Source organism: Anomaloglossus baeobatrachus, chromosome 1 (genome assembly GCF_048569485.1).
Source record: "Anomaloglossus baeobatrachus isolate aAnoBae1 chromosome 1, aAnoBae1.hap1, whole genome shotgun sequence".
Lineage (NCBI taxonomy): Eukaryota > Metazoa > Chordata > Amphibia > Anura > Aromobatidae > Anomaloglossus > Anomaloglossus baeobatrachus.
The window spans coordinates 653712899-653733587 of record NC_134353.1 but is presented as its reverse complement, the minus strand read 5'-3'; the positions used below and the strand labels follow the sequence as shown (position 1 = coordinate 653733587).

The following is a 20689-nucleotide window of genomic DNA, read 5'->3' as shown; positions in this document are numbered from 1 at the left end:
CAAAGAATTCTCTACAAAGCTTTAAAAATAAACATTTATGGCAAAGTCACTTTGTCCAATTACTTTTGAGCCCCTGAAATGAGGAGGCTTTGTAGAAAAAAATGGTTGCAATTCCTTTAATTACATCTGAAAGTCTACATGTGAATTGCATCTTGATTGTGTCATTTGAAATAAAAAGATAGTGGCATGCAGAGCCCAAATCATGAAGATTCGTTCACTGTCAAAATATTTGGAGACCTAACTGTATTTGCTGCGTTTATAGAAAACCAATATAGAAACTGCATTTGTCTATATATAAAAAAAATTGCAGTACAAAAACAAAGCTAAAATTTAATGAACTAGTTTTGTAACTTGTAAGGATTTTTGGTTCATTATTATTATTCTAGCGCCATTTATTCCATGGCACTTTACCTGTGAAAGGGGTATACATAGACAAGTCCAATAATCATGAACAATAGAAGGCACAGACTGGTACAGAAGGAGAGCGGATCCTGCCCTCGAGGGCTCACAGTCTACAGGGAAGGGGTGAGGGCAGAGTTGGTTGTGCGGTGGTAAAGTGAACTGAGGCTTACTGTATGTTGTAGGCTTGTCAGAAGAGGTAGTTTTTCAGGTTCTTTTTGAAGGTCTCCATGGTAGGTGAGAGTCTGATATGTCATTGCAGAGTGTGCAATGCAATATTACAAAAATCCTTCTTTTTTTTTTTTTTGTTTATCTTTGAAGAGCTCTGACCACAAATGTATTCAAGTTTATCTTCATTATTTATTGCAATATCTTCACATTTATGTTTCTTCGGCGCTCCATTGGGAGACCCAGACGATTGGGTGTATAGCTACTGCCTCCGGAGGCCACACAAAGCATTACACTAAAAAGTGTAAGGCCCCTCCCCTTCTGGCTATACACCCCCAGTGGGATCACTGGCTCACCAGTTTTCTGCTTTGTGCGAAGGAGGTCAGACATCCACGCATAGCTCCACTGTTTAGTCAGCAGTAGCTGCTGACTCTATCGGATGGAAGAAAAGAGGGCCCATATAGGGCCCCCAGCATGCTCCCTTCTCACCCCGCTTGTGGTTTGTAAGGTTGAGGTACCTATTGCTGGTACGGCGGCTGGAGCCCACATGCTGTTTTCCTTCCACATCCCCCTGAGGGGCTCTGAGGAAGTGGGATCTTACCGGCCCCAAAGCCCTGAGGCCGGGCTCCATCCACAGACCCATTGAACCTGCTGGATACGGAGCTGGGTACCGTTCAGGGACATGGCCCTGCACCATTCAGGTACTCTGTGTCCCCGTACACACAGGCACAGCACACTCCAGACTTGCTGGGTGTGCTAGTGCGCCGGGGACAGTAAAGGGTTACAGTCACTGCAGCCTAGCTGAGTGACTTTATGTATGGGGAACTACCGCGCCGGACGCTCCGGGAGCGGCGGCGCGGCTGGGACTTGTAGTGCGCCGGGGACTTAGCGCCGACCGCGCTTTTACGGCGGCGGCGCTTATAAATCCAGTCCCCGGCTTTTGCGGCCTAGCTCCGCTTCGTTCCCGCCCCCACCCTGTCAATCAGGGTAGGGGAGAGACGCTGTACAATCAGCAGCGCCGAGGGCTGGAGCCTTATTTACATGCTCCAGCCCTCTCACTGGACACTGTGGGACGCCGGTTTCCCGCTCTGACTTGGGGGCACGCCCACGGCCCGCCCCTACTCACACGAGCTGGAGAAGGACGCCGGCAGCCATTCCTGCAATCCGAGCTGAGAGATCGGACTCTGGGCAACCAGGCACAGGACTAGGGCGACCACACACCCGCTTATAGGCGGGCGGTAAGCGGCACCTGAAGTGCTGACCCCACTAAATACCGCAGTTGTCCATTTGTATTTTTATGATAGGTCGCTATTTTTGGCTATATGCCCTCTTAAATGACGACACATCAGCAGCAGGAAAGCAGGGGTGCTAAGGCACAGGCTTTCTATGCTGCTTGTATTGCCTGTACTGAAGTGTTCATGTGTATTTATGCTTGTATGCTATACACTGCACTGTACGGTCGCTAGTCTGGGCTATTTTCGCCTAGAATGACTAGACTACAGCAGCAGAAAAGCAGGGGTGCTGAGGCACAGGTTTTTTCTATGCTGCTTGTATTGCAGGGGTTGCAGTGTTCATTTGTACTTATGCTTGTATGCTATACATTGCACTGTATGGTCGATATTCTGGGCTATTCCCCTAGATGGCTAGTCTACAGCAGCAGAAAAGCAGGGGTGCCAAGGCACAGGCTTTCTATGCTGCTTGTATTGCTTGTGCTGCAGTGTTCATTGTACTTTATGCTTGTATGCTATACATTGCATTGTACGGTCGCCATTCTTGGCTCTATGTCCTAGATGGCTAGTCGGCAGCAGCATATAAGCAACACACGCTTTCGATGCTGTTTTTACTGCATGTGATACTGTTCCATGGCACTGAACCCCATTGTGTGCAATGCTCCCCTGGAGCACTTGGTCAGCCGGGGTCTCTACTAGACGTGGCCAAAGGAACCACCTGTCAACCCTGTCCAAGGACAGGGATGGAGTTGCAATGGGATAGAGACTTGCAGTCCGGACAGGCCATGGGCAATCTGGATCATTGCTCCCTGGCCACCCTCATTGGAAATAAAATCGGTGCTCCGGGGGGGGTCCCAGGAGGCTCTCTGTATGATGAGGCAGACGTAGCTCATCAGGACTTTGATCCTGACAACGCTCTCAATCCGGATACACCGGATGGTGACGCCATAAGGAATGATCCTATAGCGTCCATCAATGGAATGTTGGATCTTTCTCCCTCAGCTCCCCCAGCGGAGGAGTCAGCTTCACAGCAGGAGAAGTCCCATTTCAGTAGCTCAAACGTATATTGAGTATTGTTCTGGCCACGCTGACTTCAGAGAAGCAGTCCAGGAACACCACGCTTACCAGATAAGCGTTTTCTCCAAACGTATTAAGGATACACGTTATCCTTTTCCCCCTGACGTGGTCAAGCGCGGGACCCAGGGTCCAACGGTGGATTCTCCAATCTCCAGGCTTGCGGCTAGAGCTATAGTTGCAGTGGAGATGGGACTTCACTTAAAGATGCCAGACAGATGGACTCCGGTGGAAATCTGTCTATGAGGCTATCGGCGTGTCGGTTGCTCCGGCATTTACAGCCGTATGGGCACCCTAAGCTTTTCAGCTGTTCTTGCACAGCTGGTCTTGAGCATATGTACATTTGTGCCGCAGGGGCGTCCGTAACCTCGCAATGTCTGCATTGCGACTTACCCTATTAATGCTGTCCTGGAAGGACAGTCGAGGTTTCGGTCCTTCCCAAGCTCGGGCAGGTCCCAATTGTCCTCGTCCAAAAGAGCTGAAAAGCCTCAGAGGGGCTCAGTTTCCGGGGGCTCAATCACGCCCAAGGAAGGCAGCCGGAGGAACCGCTACCAAGGCGGTCTCCTCATGACTCTCAGCTCTCTCATCTCTCCGCATCCGCGGTTGATGGCAGACTCGCTCGCCTTTGGCGACACTTAGCTGCCACAGGTCACAGACCGGTGGGTGAGGGACATTGTGCCCACGTGCACAGGACAGAGTTCTGTTCTCGTCCTCCGACTCGATTCTTCAGAACGTCCCCACCTCCCCACCGAGCCGATGCTCTTCTGCAGGCAGAAGGAGTGGTAATCCCTGTTCCTCTTCAGGAACAAGACACGGTTTTCCTCCAATCTGGTTGTGGTGCCACAAAAAGGATGGCTCCTTCCGTTCCGTTCTGGACCTAAAACTGCTCAACAAGCACGTGGAGGCCAGGCGGTTCCGGATGAAACCCTCCGCTCCGTCATTGCCTCAATGTCTCAAGGATATTTCCTAGCATCAATAGACATCAAAGATGCTTATCTCCACGTGCCGATTGCTACAGAGCACCAATGTTTTCTACGTTTCGTGATGGGAGACGACCATCTTCAGTTCGTAGCTCTGCCATTCGGTCTGGCGACAGCCCCACGGGTGTTCACCAAGGTCATGGCGGCAGTGGTAGCAGTCTTGCACTCACAGGGACACTCTGTGATCCCTTACTTGGACGATCTACTTGTCAAGGCACCCTCTCAAGAGGCATGCCAACTCAGCCTGAATGTTGCGCTGGAGACTCCCCAGACGTTCGGGTGGATAATCGACTTCTCAAAGTCAAACCTGTCACCGACCCAATCACTAACGTGTCTTGGCATGGAGTTTCATACCCTCTCAGCGCTAGTGAAGCTTCCGCTGGACAAGCAGCGGTCACTACAGACTGGGGTGCAGACTCTCCGTCAAGGTCAGTCGCACTCCTTAAGACGCCTCATGCACTTCCTCGGGAAGATGGTGGCGGCAATGGAGGCGGTTCCGTTTGCGCAGTTTCATCTGCGTCCTCTTATTGGGACATTCTCCGCCAATGGGACGGGAAGTCAACATCCCTGAACAGGAAAGTATCCGTTTCACGGAAGGACTCTCTGCAATGGTGGCTTCTTCCCACCTCATTATCACAGGGAAGATCCTTCCTACCACCGTCTTGGGCGGTAGTCACGACAGACGCGAGTCTGTCAGGGTGGGGAGCAGTTTTTCTCCACCACAGGGCTCGGGGTACGTGGACTCAGCAGGAGTCCACCCTTCAGATCCATGTTCTGGAAATCAGAGCAGTGTATCTTGCCCTACTAGCCTTCCAGCAGTGGCTGGAAGGAAAGCAGATCCGAATTCAGTCGGACAACTCCACAGCGGTGGCATACATCAATCACCAAGGAGGGACACGCAGTCGGCAAGCCTTCCAGGAAGTCCGGCGGATTCTGATGTGGGTGGAAGCCACGGCCTCCACCGTATCCGCAGTTCACATCCCCGGCGTAGAAAACTGGGAAGCAGACTTCCTCAGCCGCCAGGGCATGGACGCAGGGGAATGGTCCCTTCTCCCGGACGTGTTTCAGGAAATCTGTAGCCGCTGGGGAAGGCCGGACGTCGACCTAATGGCGTCCAGGCACAACAACAAGGTCCCAACCTTCATAGCACGGTCTCGCGATCACAGAGCTCTGGCGGCAGACGCCTTAGTGCAAGATTGGTCGCAGTTCCGGCTCCCTTATGTGTTTCCACCTCTGGCACTCTTGCCCGGAGGCTACGCAAGATCAGATCCGACTGCAGCCGCGTCATACTCGTCGCCCCAGACTGGCCAAGTAGGGCGTGGTATCCGGATCTGTGACATCTCACGGTCGGCCAACCGTGGGCACTACCAGACCGACCAGACTTACTGTCCCAAGGGCCGTTTTTCCATCGGAATTCTGCGGCCCTGAACCTGACTGTGTGGCCATTGAGTCCTGGATCCTAGGGTCTTCAGGATTATCCCAAGGGGTCGTTGCCACCATGAGACAGGCTAGGAAGCCCACGTCCGCTAAGATCTACCACAGAACGTGGAGGATATTCTTATCCTGGTGCTCTGCTCAGGGAGTGTCTCCCTGGCCTTTTGCATTGCCTACCTTTCTTTCCTGCAATCTGGGTTAGAAAAAGGTTTGTCGCTCGGCTCCCTTAAAGGGCAAGTCTCGGCGCTATCCGTCTTTTTTCAGAAGCGTCTAGCACGACTTTCTAAGGTGCGCACGTTCCTACAGGGGGTTTGCCATATCGTTCCCCCGTACAAGCGGCCGTTAGATCAATGGGATCTAAACAGGGTACTAGTTGCCCTCCAGAAGCCGCCCTTCGAGCCTCTGAGGGAGGTTTCACTTTCTAGACTATCACAGAATGTGGCTTTTCTAGTAGCGATCACATCTCTTCGGAGAGTGTCTGAGCTAGCAGCGCTGTCTTCCAAGGCTCCCTTCCTGGTCTTCCACCAGGACAAGGTAGTGCTGCGCCCCATTCAGGAGTTTCTCCCGAAGGTGGTATCCTCTTTTCATCTTAATCAGGATATCTCTTTGCCTTCGTTTTGTCCTCATGCAGTTCATCGGTATGAGAAGGATTTACATTTGTTAGATCTGGTGAGAGCACTCAGAATCTACATTTCCCGCACGGCGCCCCTGCGCCGTTCGGATGCACTCTTTGTCCTTGTCGCTGGTAAGCGCAAAGGGTCGCAGGCTTCTAAGGCCACCCTGGCTCGATGGATCAAAGAACCAATTCTTGAAGCCTACCGTTCTGCTGGGCTTCCGGTTCCATCAGGGCTGAAGGCCCATTCTACCAGAGCCGTGGGTGCGTCCTGGGCATTGCGTCACCAGGCTACGGCTCAACAGGTGTGCCAGGCAGCTACCTGGTCGAGTCTGCACACTTTCACCAAACATTATCAGGTGCATACCTATGCTTCGGCGGACGCCAGCCTAGGTAGAAGAGTCCTGCAGGCAGCAGTTGCCTCCCCGTAGGGGAGGGCTGTCTTCGCAGCGCTAACATGAGGTATTTCTTTACCCACCCAGGGACAGCTTTTGGACGTCCCAATCGTCTGGGTCTCCCAATGGAGCGCCGAAGAAGAAGGGAATTTTGTTACTTACCGTAAATTCCTTTTCTTCTAGCTCCTATTGGGAGACCCAGCACCCGCCCTGTTGTCCTTCGGGATTTTTGGGTTTTTTCGGGTACACATGTTGTTCATGTTGAACGTTTTTTCAGTTCTCCGATGTTACTCGGAGTGAATTTGTTTAACCAAGTTATTGGCTTTCCTCCTTCTTGCTTTTGCACTAAAACTGGTGAGCCAGTGATCCCACTGGGGGTGTATAGCCAGAAGGGGAGGGGCCTTACACTTTTTAGTGTAATGCTTTGTGTGGCCTCCGGAGGCAGTAGCTATACACCCAATCGTCTGGGTCTCCCAATAGGAGCTAGAAGAAAAGGAATTTACGGTAAGTAACAAAATTCCCTTCTTTTGCAGGTGATCTTGCATTTTTATAATTTTGTTTTTATGCTTTTCAGTTTACACATGTTGTTTTTCTGCTTTCAGGCTGCTCTCAGGCAGGTTCAAAATGCTGCAATTACTGCCCGTCGTGAGGCAGATGTCAAAAAGCGTATTAAAGAGGCAAAGCAACGGTAAGCAGTCTGGAGGCTGACCCTGTTAGTTAGTTTAGTGTGTGCAAAGCTCAGTTTAGTGGTTGGAATCTAATGTGTTTTATATCATGAATTTGTTTGCAATCAAGTGGTACTGGTTAAATTAGCTGTATTTAGAGTCTGGATACTTGTCTAGTGGTGTGTTTTCTGACTAACAGGAGCTGTAATAAACGAGGACATTTTTAATACGAGGGGCGATCCAAAAGTAATGATGATCAATAATAAACACAATGGGGGGCGTGTCCTGCTTGCTAATGGCACCGGTCACCTAGCTGCTGAGCTCCAGCCACCTCGACTCCTAACCGGCTCACTGCGGCTCACCAGTGGCACCAATCTCTCTGCACACGGGGGGAAAGTGCTGCGGAGGTACCCAGGAACGTGGCATGCCAAGGGGAAAGTCCCAGAAGAAGCCGTCCCCGGCGAAAGTTACAGACTTCTTCTCCAGCACGGGACGAGGGAAAATGGCAGCAGCATCCTCCTCCACAGCTTCCTCACGTTCATCCAGGAGGGGATCCACAGCAGGCCCAGACTTGGACACAGACGCTGCAGATATACCGCTTACCAAAGGTACCATGCAGAAACTGCTCAGTGCCCTCCGCTCATCACTGCAGCAGGATTGGAAAGATATGGTGGCTGAGCTGAGGGGAGATATCACTGCCATAGGCAGTCGCACAGCACACATTGAAACTAAAATGCAGGAGCTGACAAAGTCACACAATAGCCTCATTGATGCTAATGCAGCACTGGAGGAACAAGTGCAAAAGCTCCATACCAAGGTCTTGGATTTAGAGGACAGGTCCCGCAGAAACAACATAAGAATCAGAGGAATTCCAGAGGCCATACCAGACAAGGGGCTGCAGAGCTTTTTAGGCTCCTTGCTGCAGGAGCTGCTCCCAGACCTGTCTGCAACTGATTTCCTGGTGGACAGAATACACAGAGTCCCTAAGCCTAAATCCCTCAGGGCTGATGCCCCCCGGGACACTTTGGCTCGCCTGCACTTTTACAAGACCAAAGAAGCCCTGCTGCAAGCCCTGAGAAGGAGGCCGCCTCTGTCTGAGCAATTCCGGCACCTGTCCATTTTTCCGGATCTGTCTGCAGGAACCCTGGCAAAAAGGAGGGAATTTGCCCCTTATACCAAAATTCTCAGGGATGAAGCTATATCCTATAGATGGGGTTTCCCTGTAAAGATCCTGCTTTTCCGTGCAGGAAACACCCACGTCTGCCATTCCCCACAACAGTTGGCAAAGCTCCTATCCTCATGGAACATGGCAAATCTCCCGGCCAGATCTCCAAGAGCCACAGGATCATCCCAAAGGGATAAAGTGAATGAAGATTGGTCCGTCGCGTGAGTTATGTGATATGTCTGAGTCGCGGCTGAGACTTAGTTGCTACTTTTAAGGTCCGCTGGTTCTGTTCAACCAGGACCCTGAGCCCCCATGGCGGTACATTTCCACCATACCGCAGGCCCCCTTTTTGGGCTTTTTTCTATGTGGACTGATGCTCCCTACATCAGTAATGTTAGTGATGTTAATGTTGTCAGTGTTACCTCTTTCCTGCCTAACCTTCCTTTCTCCCCCCGCAGCTCTAGGCAAGAGACTTTTTTTCATGTACAATGGTATTGAACTGTATGTCTATAAATGTTAGGGGCCTGAACTCCCCGGCCAAGAGATCCATGTTTTGGCGGGAAGTGGTTAAATCCAAATGTGACGTGATTTGTGGTCAAGAGTCTCATCTCCTCCAGGGGGACTCGCACAGGTTAAATAATGCTAAATTTCCTTTCATACTGCTGGCTTGTGGGAAAAAAAAAAGGCTGGAGTATTCATTTGTGTAAAAAATACTGTTGCGTTCACACTACATTCCCAACATTTAGACCCTGAAGGTAGATACGCCATTATTAATTGCTCCATAAATGGCTCTAAGTATACTATTGCAACCCTTTACGCCCCCAACTCTGGTCAGATCAGCTTTCTGCGGAGGTTTCTTTCCAAGCTTTCATCCGTTACAGAGGGTAAGCAAATAATCTGCGGGGATTTTAACATGTTAATGTCCAGCACTCTGGATTGCTCCAATACTGCTGTAAAGAGGAAGGAAATGAGCACAATAATTTCAGAAAGGCATCTCCATGATATATGGAGATACCAACATGCAAATGAGAGGGACTACACATTCTTCTCACCTCGGTTCACCTCATACAGCAGATTGGACTACTTTCTGGTTGAAAGCTCACTTATTTTGGATTGCTCAGATTCAAAAATTGGACTTATAGCTTGGTCGGACCATGCCCCCATATACCTGACAGTCCAGGAGCAAAGCCACACGCCCGTTTTTACCCGGTGGCGCATGAATGACTCTCTCCTGGCCTGTAGACAACTCTCTGAGGAGTTGCAGGCCGACCTCGCAGAGTTTTTTAAATTTAATGACAACAAGGAGGTGACAGAGGAAACGCTATGGCCTGCACACAAGGCCTTTATTAGGGGGTCATTCATCAAAATTGCCACTAGGGAGAAAAGGAGGCGTCAGGCAACTTCCAAAGCTCTACTGTCCCACATAGCGCTTTTAGAAGCCCACAATAAATCTGCCCCAAACATGTCAACATCTGACGAACTCAGGAAACTAAGAACACAGCTCCGCCAATTGCTGATGGTAGACTATGAGAAAAATTTAAGATCCCTCAAACAGCGGTACTATATGATGGGTGACAGGGCGGGTGCCTTACTAGCCAGGAGGGTTAAAAAACGAGAAATGCAAAACAAAATTGAATACCTCGTGACGGGTTCTAATGCCACAATACGCAACCCAACGGAAATAGCCAATGCATTCGCTGATTTTTATCAGTCTCTCTACAACCTTAAAAATGACCCCACTGCCCCAAAGCCTACCCAATCGGCAATTAATTCCTTCTTAAACAATATTAATCTTCCTCGGTTATCTACAGTACATCTAGAGCAACTAAATTCCCCTTTCTTCCTGGAAGAGGTTCGCCAGGCGGTGATCACAGCCAAAAGAAATTCAGCTCCAGGCCCAGACGGCCTCACTAACTCCTATTATAGGCAATTCACTGAAACCCTGTCTCCTTTCCTCCTGAGACTTTTCTCCTCTTGGCGAACCACAGCAGATATTTCACCAAATAATCTAGAGGCCATTATAACTACCCTGCCAAAGCCAGGAAAACCCCCTACATCACCAGGAAACTTCAGGCCAATATCCCTCCTAAACTGCGACTTAAAATTATACTCCAAAATAATCTCAGCTAGAATACATAAAGTCCTTCCATCACTGATTTCCCCGGATCAAGTGGGGTTTGTGGCGGGGAGGCAGGCGAAAGATGGGACGAGACGTATGCTGGACCTGATTGCGGTGGCTGAGGGGAGGAAAATCCCCAGTGTATTCCTGTCCTTGGACGCAGAGAAGGCGTTTGACAGGGTGCACTGGGGATATCTGAAATCTGTACTGGCCAAGTTTGGATTTGAAGGCCCCATACTTACCGCCATAATGGCACTATACTCTAACCCTAACGCCAAAGTTCTGGCATCCGGATTTATATCTCGGAGTTTTGAATTATCCAATGGGACACGCCAGGGGTGTCCGCTCTCCCCTATCATCTATGCCCTTGCTATAGAGCCTCTGGCGCAGACTATCCGTGAATGCCCTCGGATCTCGGGGATTCGAGTGGGGAGTACAAACCATGTGATCAGTCTATATGCGGATGATGAGATTTTATCCTGCACTAATGTAGAGGTGTCCCTAAAACACGTAATGGAGATCCTGTCCTCCTTCGCTTAAGTCTCGTATTACAAGATTAATATTACCAAGTCCTTAATTTTTCCGCTCTTCCTGCCCGCCTCAACTAGAGCCACTCTTTCTCATCTTTACCCTTTCAAATGGGAAGACGAGGGTATCCCCTACCTGGGTATTATACTGGCCCCGCTACACTCCGTGATCCGGAAAAATCTGCTGACCCTGCACACCTCACTGGATAGAGAACTTACTCGCCTTTCTCTTCTCCCGCTCTCTTGGGTGGCGAGAATGCAGACCTTTAAAATGATCTGCCTCCCAAAAATTATCTACTTACTTCGGTGCCTGCCCCTAACAATTCCGCAACGGTATCTCACCAAAATTCATTCGCTAATGAGTAAATTTATATGGGCTGGGAAAAAACCTAGAATAGCCCTGAGATGCATGCATGCCCCGTTAAGTGGTGGAGGAATGGGTATTCCTAATATTCTAACATACCACAGAGCCGCTATCCTGGAACCGGCTCGAGATTGGTGGAGGAATGATTCAGACTTAAGATGGTTACAGATTGAGTACACCTGGGCACAGGTCCACTCCCCTAAACAATTCATAGACTCCCTGCTCCTAACCCCTTCGCCCCCCGGCGATCTTCTACCCACCACAGCAGCTCTAAAGAAAGCTTGGTCCTTGTGGAGCAAGCCAGTGTCACATGCTTTAGGTCCCAGCATTCCCCTTAGATCGCTAGAAGCCTTCATTCCGAACTTGAATCTTGCCGCCTGGACACGTGGAGGTCCAATCACCCTAGCAGATCTCTATAGAGAAGGCGTCCTACTCCCGTACTCAGAAATGTGTGATAAATTTAACCTTCCCCGACACAGTCTATTCCAGTTTTTTCAAATACGTCACTTTCTTCAGTCCGCTCCTCATCTCCCGGCTCCCACGACAGCTGACCACGCCTCAATTAAAAAATTCTTTCAAAATAGCAAAATCAAAGGCCTTTCATATATCCATAATATGCTAAACTCCCCACAACCGGACAAACAATTGCCGTATATGCTCAAATGGGAAAAAGATCTAGCTTCTCCGCTTCCGCCGCAAGAATGGTTCGCGGCCTCAAAATGGATCCACAAGTTCTCTTCTTGTCTCAATCATATAGAGCAATTAAAAAAGGTTCATCTGAGGTGGTACAACTCCCCTACTAAACTGGCTTCTTTTTCCCCACATGTGTCACCACTGTGCTGGAGGGGCTGCAACCACAGGGGCACCTTATGTCATATGTGGTGGTTTTGCCCTAAGTTATCTAATTTCTGGCAGGAGGTGTTCAATCTAATCCATGAGGTTACTAGTCTCCGCCTTTCTCCAAACCCAACCTTAGCGGTGCTACACATTGGCTTAGATGGGATCCCGGATGTTTTAAAAAACATCATTTCTCACATTCTCATAGCTGGCAGGTACTGTGTGGCATACAAGTGGAGGTCGGTGAGCCCCCCTACAAAAAGAGATCTAATTGAGAGGATCAACCTACACTGGCTATACGAAACCAACTTGGCCCCCAACCTAGAGAAGAGAACGGCGAGACTTAAACAATGGCACCCGTGGGCCACTTCCCTTTATGCAACGGCCCTCCCCCAGATACCGACACCTACACCATAAATAAATTGATTATGCCTAAGAATGTCTTGTAGAGCTGCTTCCCCCACCCCCTCTCTTTCCCCCCTCCCTCCCTGCTCCTATGTTCAGGTTGTTGTTGTAAGGGGTATTTAATGTCCCAGATTGATATTCTGATAATGGCTCGAGGCTATTCCACCTCTTGCTACTCAATGCTCCTGTTCTTGATGTTGTTGTATGAGAAGTTTGTATTTTTCTGAAAACTCAATAAAAACCTTTATGATAAAAAAAAAATAATAAACACAATGAATATATTAAAAAAAAAAATATATATATATATATATTCTTGATCTTGACCCTCAAAAAAATCTCCAACAGCAGTTATCACGTCGCTATTGTCATCAAATTTCTTGCCCCGGAGGTGTTCCTTGAGGCGAGGAAAGAAAAAGAAGTCACTGGGGGCTAGATCTGGCGAATAGGGGGGGTGTTCCACCAGTTCAAAGCGCGCTTCTTGAATGGTTGCCATGGCAACTGCAGCTTTGTGAGCCAGCTTGTTATCTTGGTGAAACAGCACTCCAGCCCGCAGTTTGCCGCACCTTTTCTCCTTGATAGCCTCCCGCAATCTTATTTGTTCTGCATAGTAGGAGCCCGTAATAGTGGCTCCCTTCTCCAAATAGTCCACCATAATAATTCCCTCAGCGTCCCAAAAAACGGACGCCATAACCTTCCCTGCTGAGCTTGACACTTTGAATTTCTTCGGCGTCGTTTCGTCGGCTCGTTTCCATGTCATCGATTGTTGTTTATGATTCAATAATTTTTATTAGGTTTTCAAAGTTTATACATTAAAACAGTTCTAACAAAAACAATAAAACAGAATGTGCTGTATAGCATTACTTCATGCTATATCAAACAAATAATATAGACATATACAAAAGGAGAAACAAAACAAATAACACTGGTAAAAACTATGACATACAGTCGGATTAAGAATTTACAAAGTATGATATTCAAATAATATGTCAGGAGATAGATGTAGATAAACAATTTTCTTATTAAACTAATTGAATAAGTATCGTGTATTACGTTTATACCAGAATTAGAACTAGATTAGGTTTAAAATTTGATGTATTGTTGTTAATAAAGTCAGTCCATGGGTCCCATTTTTTATGAAATCTGTTCCAAGAGTTATTAATCAGAGCATGCTTCTCTTCATAGAACTTATGAAGGGATATTTTTTCTATTAGATCGTAAATATTTGGAATTTTATTGGATTTCCAACGTGCCGCCAATTCGACTTTGGTAACTAGAAGGATATGAATTACGATGGCCCTGTATTTTATGTTTATTGTATCCGAATCTATCGATAAGAGAGCTAATTGTGGGGTTAGACTTATTTTTGAGTGTATTATCAGATTTATTATTTTAGACACTTTCTGCCATAATTTTCTGATTCTAGGCCAGCTCCAAAAAATATGAACAATGTCACCTTTTGTATCGCAACCTCTCCAGCATATTGATTTTTGGCTTGGGAATATTTTAGCTACTTTGTCCGGAGTGAAATACCATATCGATTGTTGTTTAGTTTCGGGATCAAAGGGGTGGATCCAGGTCTCGTCCATGGTCAAAAAAAACGTGACAAAAAATTCTCCTTGTCTGCTTGGAACTTTTCGAGATTTGCTATTGAAATGTCAACTCGTTTCTTCTTTTGCTCGTCGGACAACATTTTTGGCAACCAACGCGCTGAGACCTTTGTCATATGCAATTCCTTTGCAAGGATTCTTTGAATACTGCCATATGAGATCCCTGTAACCTCAGCTACATGCCTGATAGTCACTCTTCGATCTGCCAATACAACTTCTTCAACTTTTTTCATGTTTTCTTCATTGAGGGACGTGGATGGGCGTCCTTCACGATGTTCATCTTCCGTCGATGTTCCTCCCAGCTTAAATTCCTTGGCCCAGCGTGCAACTGTGGAATATGGAGGAGAGGAGTCCCCCAATGTTTCCACCAAGAGGTTGTGCATGTCTTTGGTAGTCATTTTTTTTCAAACAGAGGTATTTGATGACCGCTCTGAGCTCGTTTTTTTTCCATTTTGATGTTCACTCCTCGGCAGTTCAATTCAAATGAATGTAGCTCCCGGGAATCGTGGCCTATTTAAGTGATTTTCTTTTCCTGGACTAGGTGGTACCTAACAGAGAAGAAAACATTTTATTTTAATTTCTGTGTGCAATAGAAATAACCGATTATCATTACTTTTGGATCGCTCCTCGTAAACTTAAGAAATAATCTCACTTGTTGTACAGCAGGAGTGGGGATTTTTTTATTCTGCCAAGCGCCATTTCAATATTTATAACATCATACTAAATAATTAAAGGGAACCTGTCAGGTGCAATATGCACCCAGAATCACGAGCAGTTCTGTGTGCATATTGCTAATCCCTGCCTAACTGTCCCTGTATACACTAGTATAGATAAAGGGATCTTTAGAAAAAGTATTTCTAAAAAGATTTTATCTTGTGCTAATTAGCACGGGAACTAGTCCCAAGGGTGTTATATCCCCCGACTAGCCTCCGTCTTAGCATATTAGCATGCCCACAGGGGTCTACTGTACATGACTGGAAGGGCCGGGTATCCAGAAGCACGGTCACAGCGAACACAGGTACCGCTCGTGAAGCTGCATTCAATAGCATGTTAGTACGCTACAGGGACGGTTAGGGAGGGATTATCAATATGCACCCAGAACTGCTCAAGGTTCTGGTTGCATATTATACCTGACAGGTTTACTTTTAACTTGGGTATTTGACCAAATACAGCAGGATCATTTTTAGGTAACTTACACCTATTGTGATGGCTGGAACTCATTCTCTATGGCTAGGAGTATGATGTTAGATGGTATTGATGATGTTGCTATTCACAACTGCTTTTCCAGGTTTGCTTTAATCTGAAGCTCAGTCGACTCTGTGATAAGTTTGTAAAGAAGAGCTCACATGTCTTTATTACACTACATGTCTCCTAAAAATGGGAAATTCATCACAGCTCAGATAACATTTATAGAACTCGAGCAGTAGGAGGGCTGCAGTATTTATCTCACAGGAGACACCGAGACTGCTTTATACACATCACATGGGAGACACCTAGACTTCTGTATATACATAACATAGGTGACCTTGAGACTTCTGTATACATCACATGGAATTCACTGAGATTCCTATGTACATGTCACATAGAAGACACTGTGGCTGGTGTACATACACCGTATAGTAGACAGAGGCTACTGTACATCCATCACATGGGAGACACTGTGGCTGGTGTGCATACACCGTATAGTAGACAGAGGCTACTCTGTACGTCCATCACATGGGAGACACGGAGGCTGGTGTACATACACCGTATAGGAGAGAGAGGCTACTCTGTACGTCCATCACATGGGAGACACTGAGGCTGGTGTACATACACCGTATAGGAGACAGAGGCTACTGTACATCCATCACATGGGAGACACTGAGGCTGCTTTCTATACCTCCCAAAGGAGAACGATGGGAGCGCATAATGTGCTATAAAACTATAAAGTCCTGATACTGAAAATAGCCAACGTAATCTAGCAGTGCATGTGCCATGGTGTTCAGTAGTGAAGGTGAGTGCATGCACCTGCACTGTAGGGAGATATTAACCCCTTCAGCCCCAAGCCTATTTTGACCCTAAAGACCAGACCATTTTTTGCAATTTTGACCAGTGTCACTTTATGAGGTTATAACTCTGGAACGCTTCAACGGATCCCGGTGATTCTGAGATTGTTTTTTCGTGACATATTGGGCTTCATGTTAGTGTTAAATTTAGGCCGATATTTTTTGTGTTTCTTTGTGAAAAAACCAGAAATTTCGCGAAACTTTTGAAAATTTTGTAATTTTCGAACTTTGAAATTTTATGCTCTAAAATCAACGAGACCTATGACAAAAAATAATTAATAAATAACATTTCCCACATGTCTACATTACATCAGAACAATTTTGGGGGAAAAAAAAAAAATTAAGGAAGTTATAGGGGTTCAAAGTTTGAGCAATTTCTCATTTTTACAACAAAATTTACAAAGCCACTTTTTTTAGGGACCACATCACATTTGAAGCGATTTTGAAAGGTCTACATGACACAAAACACCCAAAAGTGACACCATTCCAAAATCGGCACCCCTCAGGCTACTGAAAACCACATTCAACAAGGTTATTAACCCTTCTGGTGCTTCACAGTAACTAAAGCAATGTGGAAGGAAAAAATGAACATTTTTACTTTTTGCAACAAAAATGTTAATTTGGCCTCAAATATTGCATTTCACAAGAGTAGCAGGATTAAATGAACCCCCAAAATTTGTTGGGCAATTTCTTCTGAGCACGCAGATACCTCATATGTGGCGAAAAACCACTGTTTGGGCGCACCGCAGGACTCGGAAGGGAAGGAGCGTCATTTGACTTTTTGAACAGAAAATTAGCTGGAACGTTAGCCGCACCATGTTGCGTTTGAAGAGCCCCTGAGGTGCCAAAACAGTGGCGCTCCCCCACATGTGACCCCATTTTGGAAACTAGACCCCTCATGGAATCTATCTAGATGTTTATTGAGCACTTTGAACCTCTGGGGGCTTCACAAAAGTTAAGAGTTGAGCCGTGAAAATAAATAAAAAAATTTTTACCACTTACTTCAACCAGGTAGCTTTTTTTTTCACAAGGGTATCAGGAAAAATTGCACCATAAAATATATGGTGCAATTTCTCCTGAGTACACAGACACCTCATATGTAGTGGAAATCAAATGTTTGGGCACACAGCAGGGCTCGGAATGCAAGGAGCGGCATTTGACTTTTCAAACGCAAAATTGTCTGAGATAATTAGCGTATTCCATGTTGTGTTTGGAGACCCCCTGAGGTGCCGAAACAGTGGAGCTCCCCCACATGTGACCCCATTTTGGAAACTAGACCCCCCATGGCATAGAAAAAAAACCCAGGGCGCACGCACGAATGTTCTGCAAAAAAAGGGGGGGGGGGGGACTAGGTGGGATGGAAAAAAGTCCTGTTCAAAGTCGAGTACGACTGCAGGACGATTGCTGATCAGGTACCTAATTGTTCAAGTTTTTGTTTTTTTATTTGGGGTGCACAAAAAAAGCAAAAACTAGAGCAACAATTACGTACCTGATCAGCCAATCACGTAGCTGATCAGCACTTGGCGGCAAGCGGATGGGGGAGGAGGGGGGGAGAGGGAGTGGGAGATGCGATTGGGGATAGTTAGAAAAGAGCCACAGCGGCAGATGGGGGGGAAGGGTGCGCAGCGCAGATCATGGGGGAGACAGGTGAGCAGAGCACAGATCACGTGGGTGAGAGGTGAGCAGAGCACAGATCACGTGGGTGAGAGGTGAGGGAGCACAGATCACGTGGGTGAGAGGTGAGGGAGCACAGATCACGTGGGTGAGAGGTGAGGGAGCACAGATCACGTGGGTGAGAGGTGAGGGAGCACAGATCACGTGGGTGAGAGGTGAGGGAGCACAGATCACGTGGGTGAGAGGTGAGGGAGCACAGATCACGGGGGTGAGAGGTGAGGGAGCACAGATCACGGGGGTGAGAGGTGAGGGAGCACAGATCACGGGGGTGAGAGGTGAGGGAGCACAGATCACGGGGGTGAGAGGTGAGGGAGCACAGATCACGGGGGTGAGAGGTGAGGGAGCACAGATCACGGGGGTGAGAGGTGAGGGAGCACAGATCACGGGGGTGAGAGGTGAGGGAGCACAGATCACGGGGGTGAGAGGTGAGGGAGCACAGATCACGGGGGTGAGAGGTGAGGGAGCACAGATCACGGGGGTGAGAGGTGAGGGAGCACAGATCACGGGGGTGAGAGGTGAGGGAGCACAGATCACGGGGGTGAGAGGTGAGGGAGCACAGATCACGGGGGTGAGAGGTGAGGGAGCACAGATCACGGGGGTGAGAGGTGAGGGAGCACAGATCACGGGGGTGAGAGGTGAGGGAGCACAGATCACGGGGGTGAGAGGTGAGGGAGCACAGATCACGGGGGTGAGAGGTGACGGGAGAGCGGACAGCAGATCACGGGGGTGACGGGAGGGAGCACAGATCACGGGGGTGAGAGGTGGCGCGAGAGCGGACAGCAGATCACGGGGGTGACAGGGGAGGGAGCACAGATCACGGGGGTGACAGGGGAGGGAGCACACATCACGGGGGTGACAGGGGAGGGAGCACACATCACGGGGGTGACAGGGGAGGGAGCACACATCACGGGGGTGACAGGGGAGGGAGCACACATCACGGGGGTGACAGGGGAGGGGGCGGGTAGCCGATCACGGGGGTGAGAGGTGGGGGGGGGGAGTGGGCAGCACATCACGGAGGGGAGGGGGCGCCAGCCGATCACGAGGGGGAGTGGCGGGCAGTGCATAATGGAGGAGAGGGGGCGCGCAGCGCTATACTGAGGAGAGGGGGCGCGCAGCCGATCACGAGGGGGAGGGGCCGGGCAGCAGATCGGGGAGAGCGGTGACGCTGGCAGACGGAGGAGGGCAGCGGCGGATTGGGAGGGGTGGGGGTGCGGGCAGCAGATCACGAGGGGTGAGGGTGCGGGCAGCAGATCGCGGAGACAGGTGGCAGATCGCGGAGGGCAGCGGCGGATCGGGAGGTGTGGGGGTGCGGGCAGCAGATCACGAGGGGTGGGGGTGCGGGCAGCAGATCGCGGAGACAGGTGGCAGATCGCGGAGGGCAGCGGCGGTGGCGGATTGGAAGGTGTGGTGGTGAGGGTGCGGGCAACAGATACGAGGGGTGGGGGTGCGGGCAGCAGATCGCGGAGACAGGTGGCAGATCGCGGAGGGCAGTGGCGGTGGCGGATTGGGAGGTGTGGTGGTGAGGGTGCGGGCAACAGATACGAGGGGTGGGGGTGCGGGCAGCAGATCGGGGAGACAGGTGGCAGATCGCGGAGGGCAGCGGCGGATCAGGAGGTGTGGGGGTGCGGGCAGCAGATCACGAGGGGTGGGGTGCGGGCAGCAGATCGGGGAGACAGGTGGCAGATCGCGGGGGACAGCGGCGGATCGGGAGGTGTGGGGGTGCGGGCAGCAGATACGAGGGGTGGGGGTGCGGGCAGCAGTCGGGGAGACAGGTGGCAGATCGCGGAGGGCAGCGGCGGATCGGGAGGCTTTTCGCCGGTTTCATACAGTGCAATGGCGGCGCGGCAACTTCCGGGTCCCATGCTCCGGGTACCTAACAGCATGGGACCAGAGCTTGTCGCCCTGCCATTGCACTGTATACACTCACTGTGCTGGCGTGCTGCAGGGCCGACAAGTGACGGTGACGGGGGCGGTCACCGGCAACAGGTCCATGGCGATTGGAGAGATTGGTCACAAGGCCGATCTCTCCAATCAGAGCTGCTGGAACTGGGGGAGGGTGATCCAGTGAGGTCACCCAGCTCCAGCCAATGGCCAGTGCTACAGCTGCACTGGTCAGGGCTGGATTTTAATGTTTCAGTCATTTTAAATGGCTGGAACATTACAGTGGCTGTGATTGGTTGAGCGGTGTTCGTCAGCCAATCACAGCCTCCGTAGGTCCGGGGAGGAGGCACCACCCCTCCTGAGGTCAGGTACAGGTCCCCTCCTCCCCGAATCTGCGGTTTATGCTAACTTTTCGCAGTCACCGGAGGCTCCGGTGCCGCGATTACGCCATGACTGAAAGATCCGTCCTTGGTCGTTAAGGCCCAGGGCACCATGACGGATCTTTCTGTCCATGGTCGTGAAGGGGTTAAAGGGCTTGCGGCGCATCGGATGGCCACAACAAATAATGCTGGAGTTTCCCTTGCTCTGTTGTACAGGAACCATAGTGTTGTACAGAAATATGATTGATTAGTATTACTGTATATACAACGTATACAGAAATGGAATGTTTTAAGGGATTTACTTAATTTGCTTACTTTTATGCATGTTATTTAACTGAAGATAAAGATTTATTCCTATTTCTGCAAATTCTTCTTTTAGTTATAAAAGCAAGAGCAAAAAAATGATATTCTAACAAAACAATATACAATTCATAACTTGAAATGATCTACTTCTAGGATTATTTATTCATATTTTGTTTTTAGAGCTCTGAAAGAACCAAAAGAGTTAAATTTTATTTTTGGAGTGAATATTGAGCAACGTGGACTTGATGGCATGTTTGTGTATAACTGCAGTCGGTTAATTAAGATGTATGAAAAGGTTGGACCTCAGCTTGAAGGCGGAATGTAAGTATCCACTTTACATGCCAGTTTAATGAATTTGATAGTTTCCTAATTTCTTTTTTTTTTAAAACATTAGAGAGTGCATTGATTTGTAAAATGAAATAAAT

General features: G+C 48.8%; 1 protein-coding gene across 5 annotated transcripts in view; it reads left to right on the top strand.

Annotated features, from left to right (window-relative positions):
- MORC2 (MORC family CW-type zinc finger 2) overlaps positions 1 to 20689 on the top strand; it is a 384344-nt gene that overhangs the window by 229782 nt on the left and 133873 nt on the right. For all 5 annotated transcript variants that reach the window (XM_075319941.1, XM_075319943.1, XM_075319945.1 and 2 more), the window contains 2 exons: positions 6895 to 6980; positions 20445 to 20585. In XM_075319941.1, the coding sequence (XP_075176056.1) occupies positions 6895 to 6980; positions 20445 to 20585 (227 nt within the window). The remainder of the gene's footprint in view (positions 1 to 6894; positions 6981 to 20444; positions 20586 to 20689) is intronic.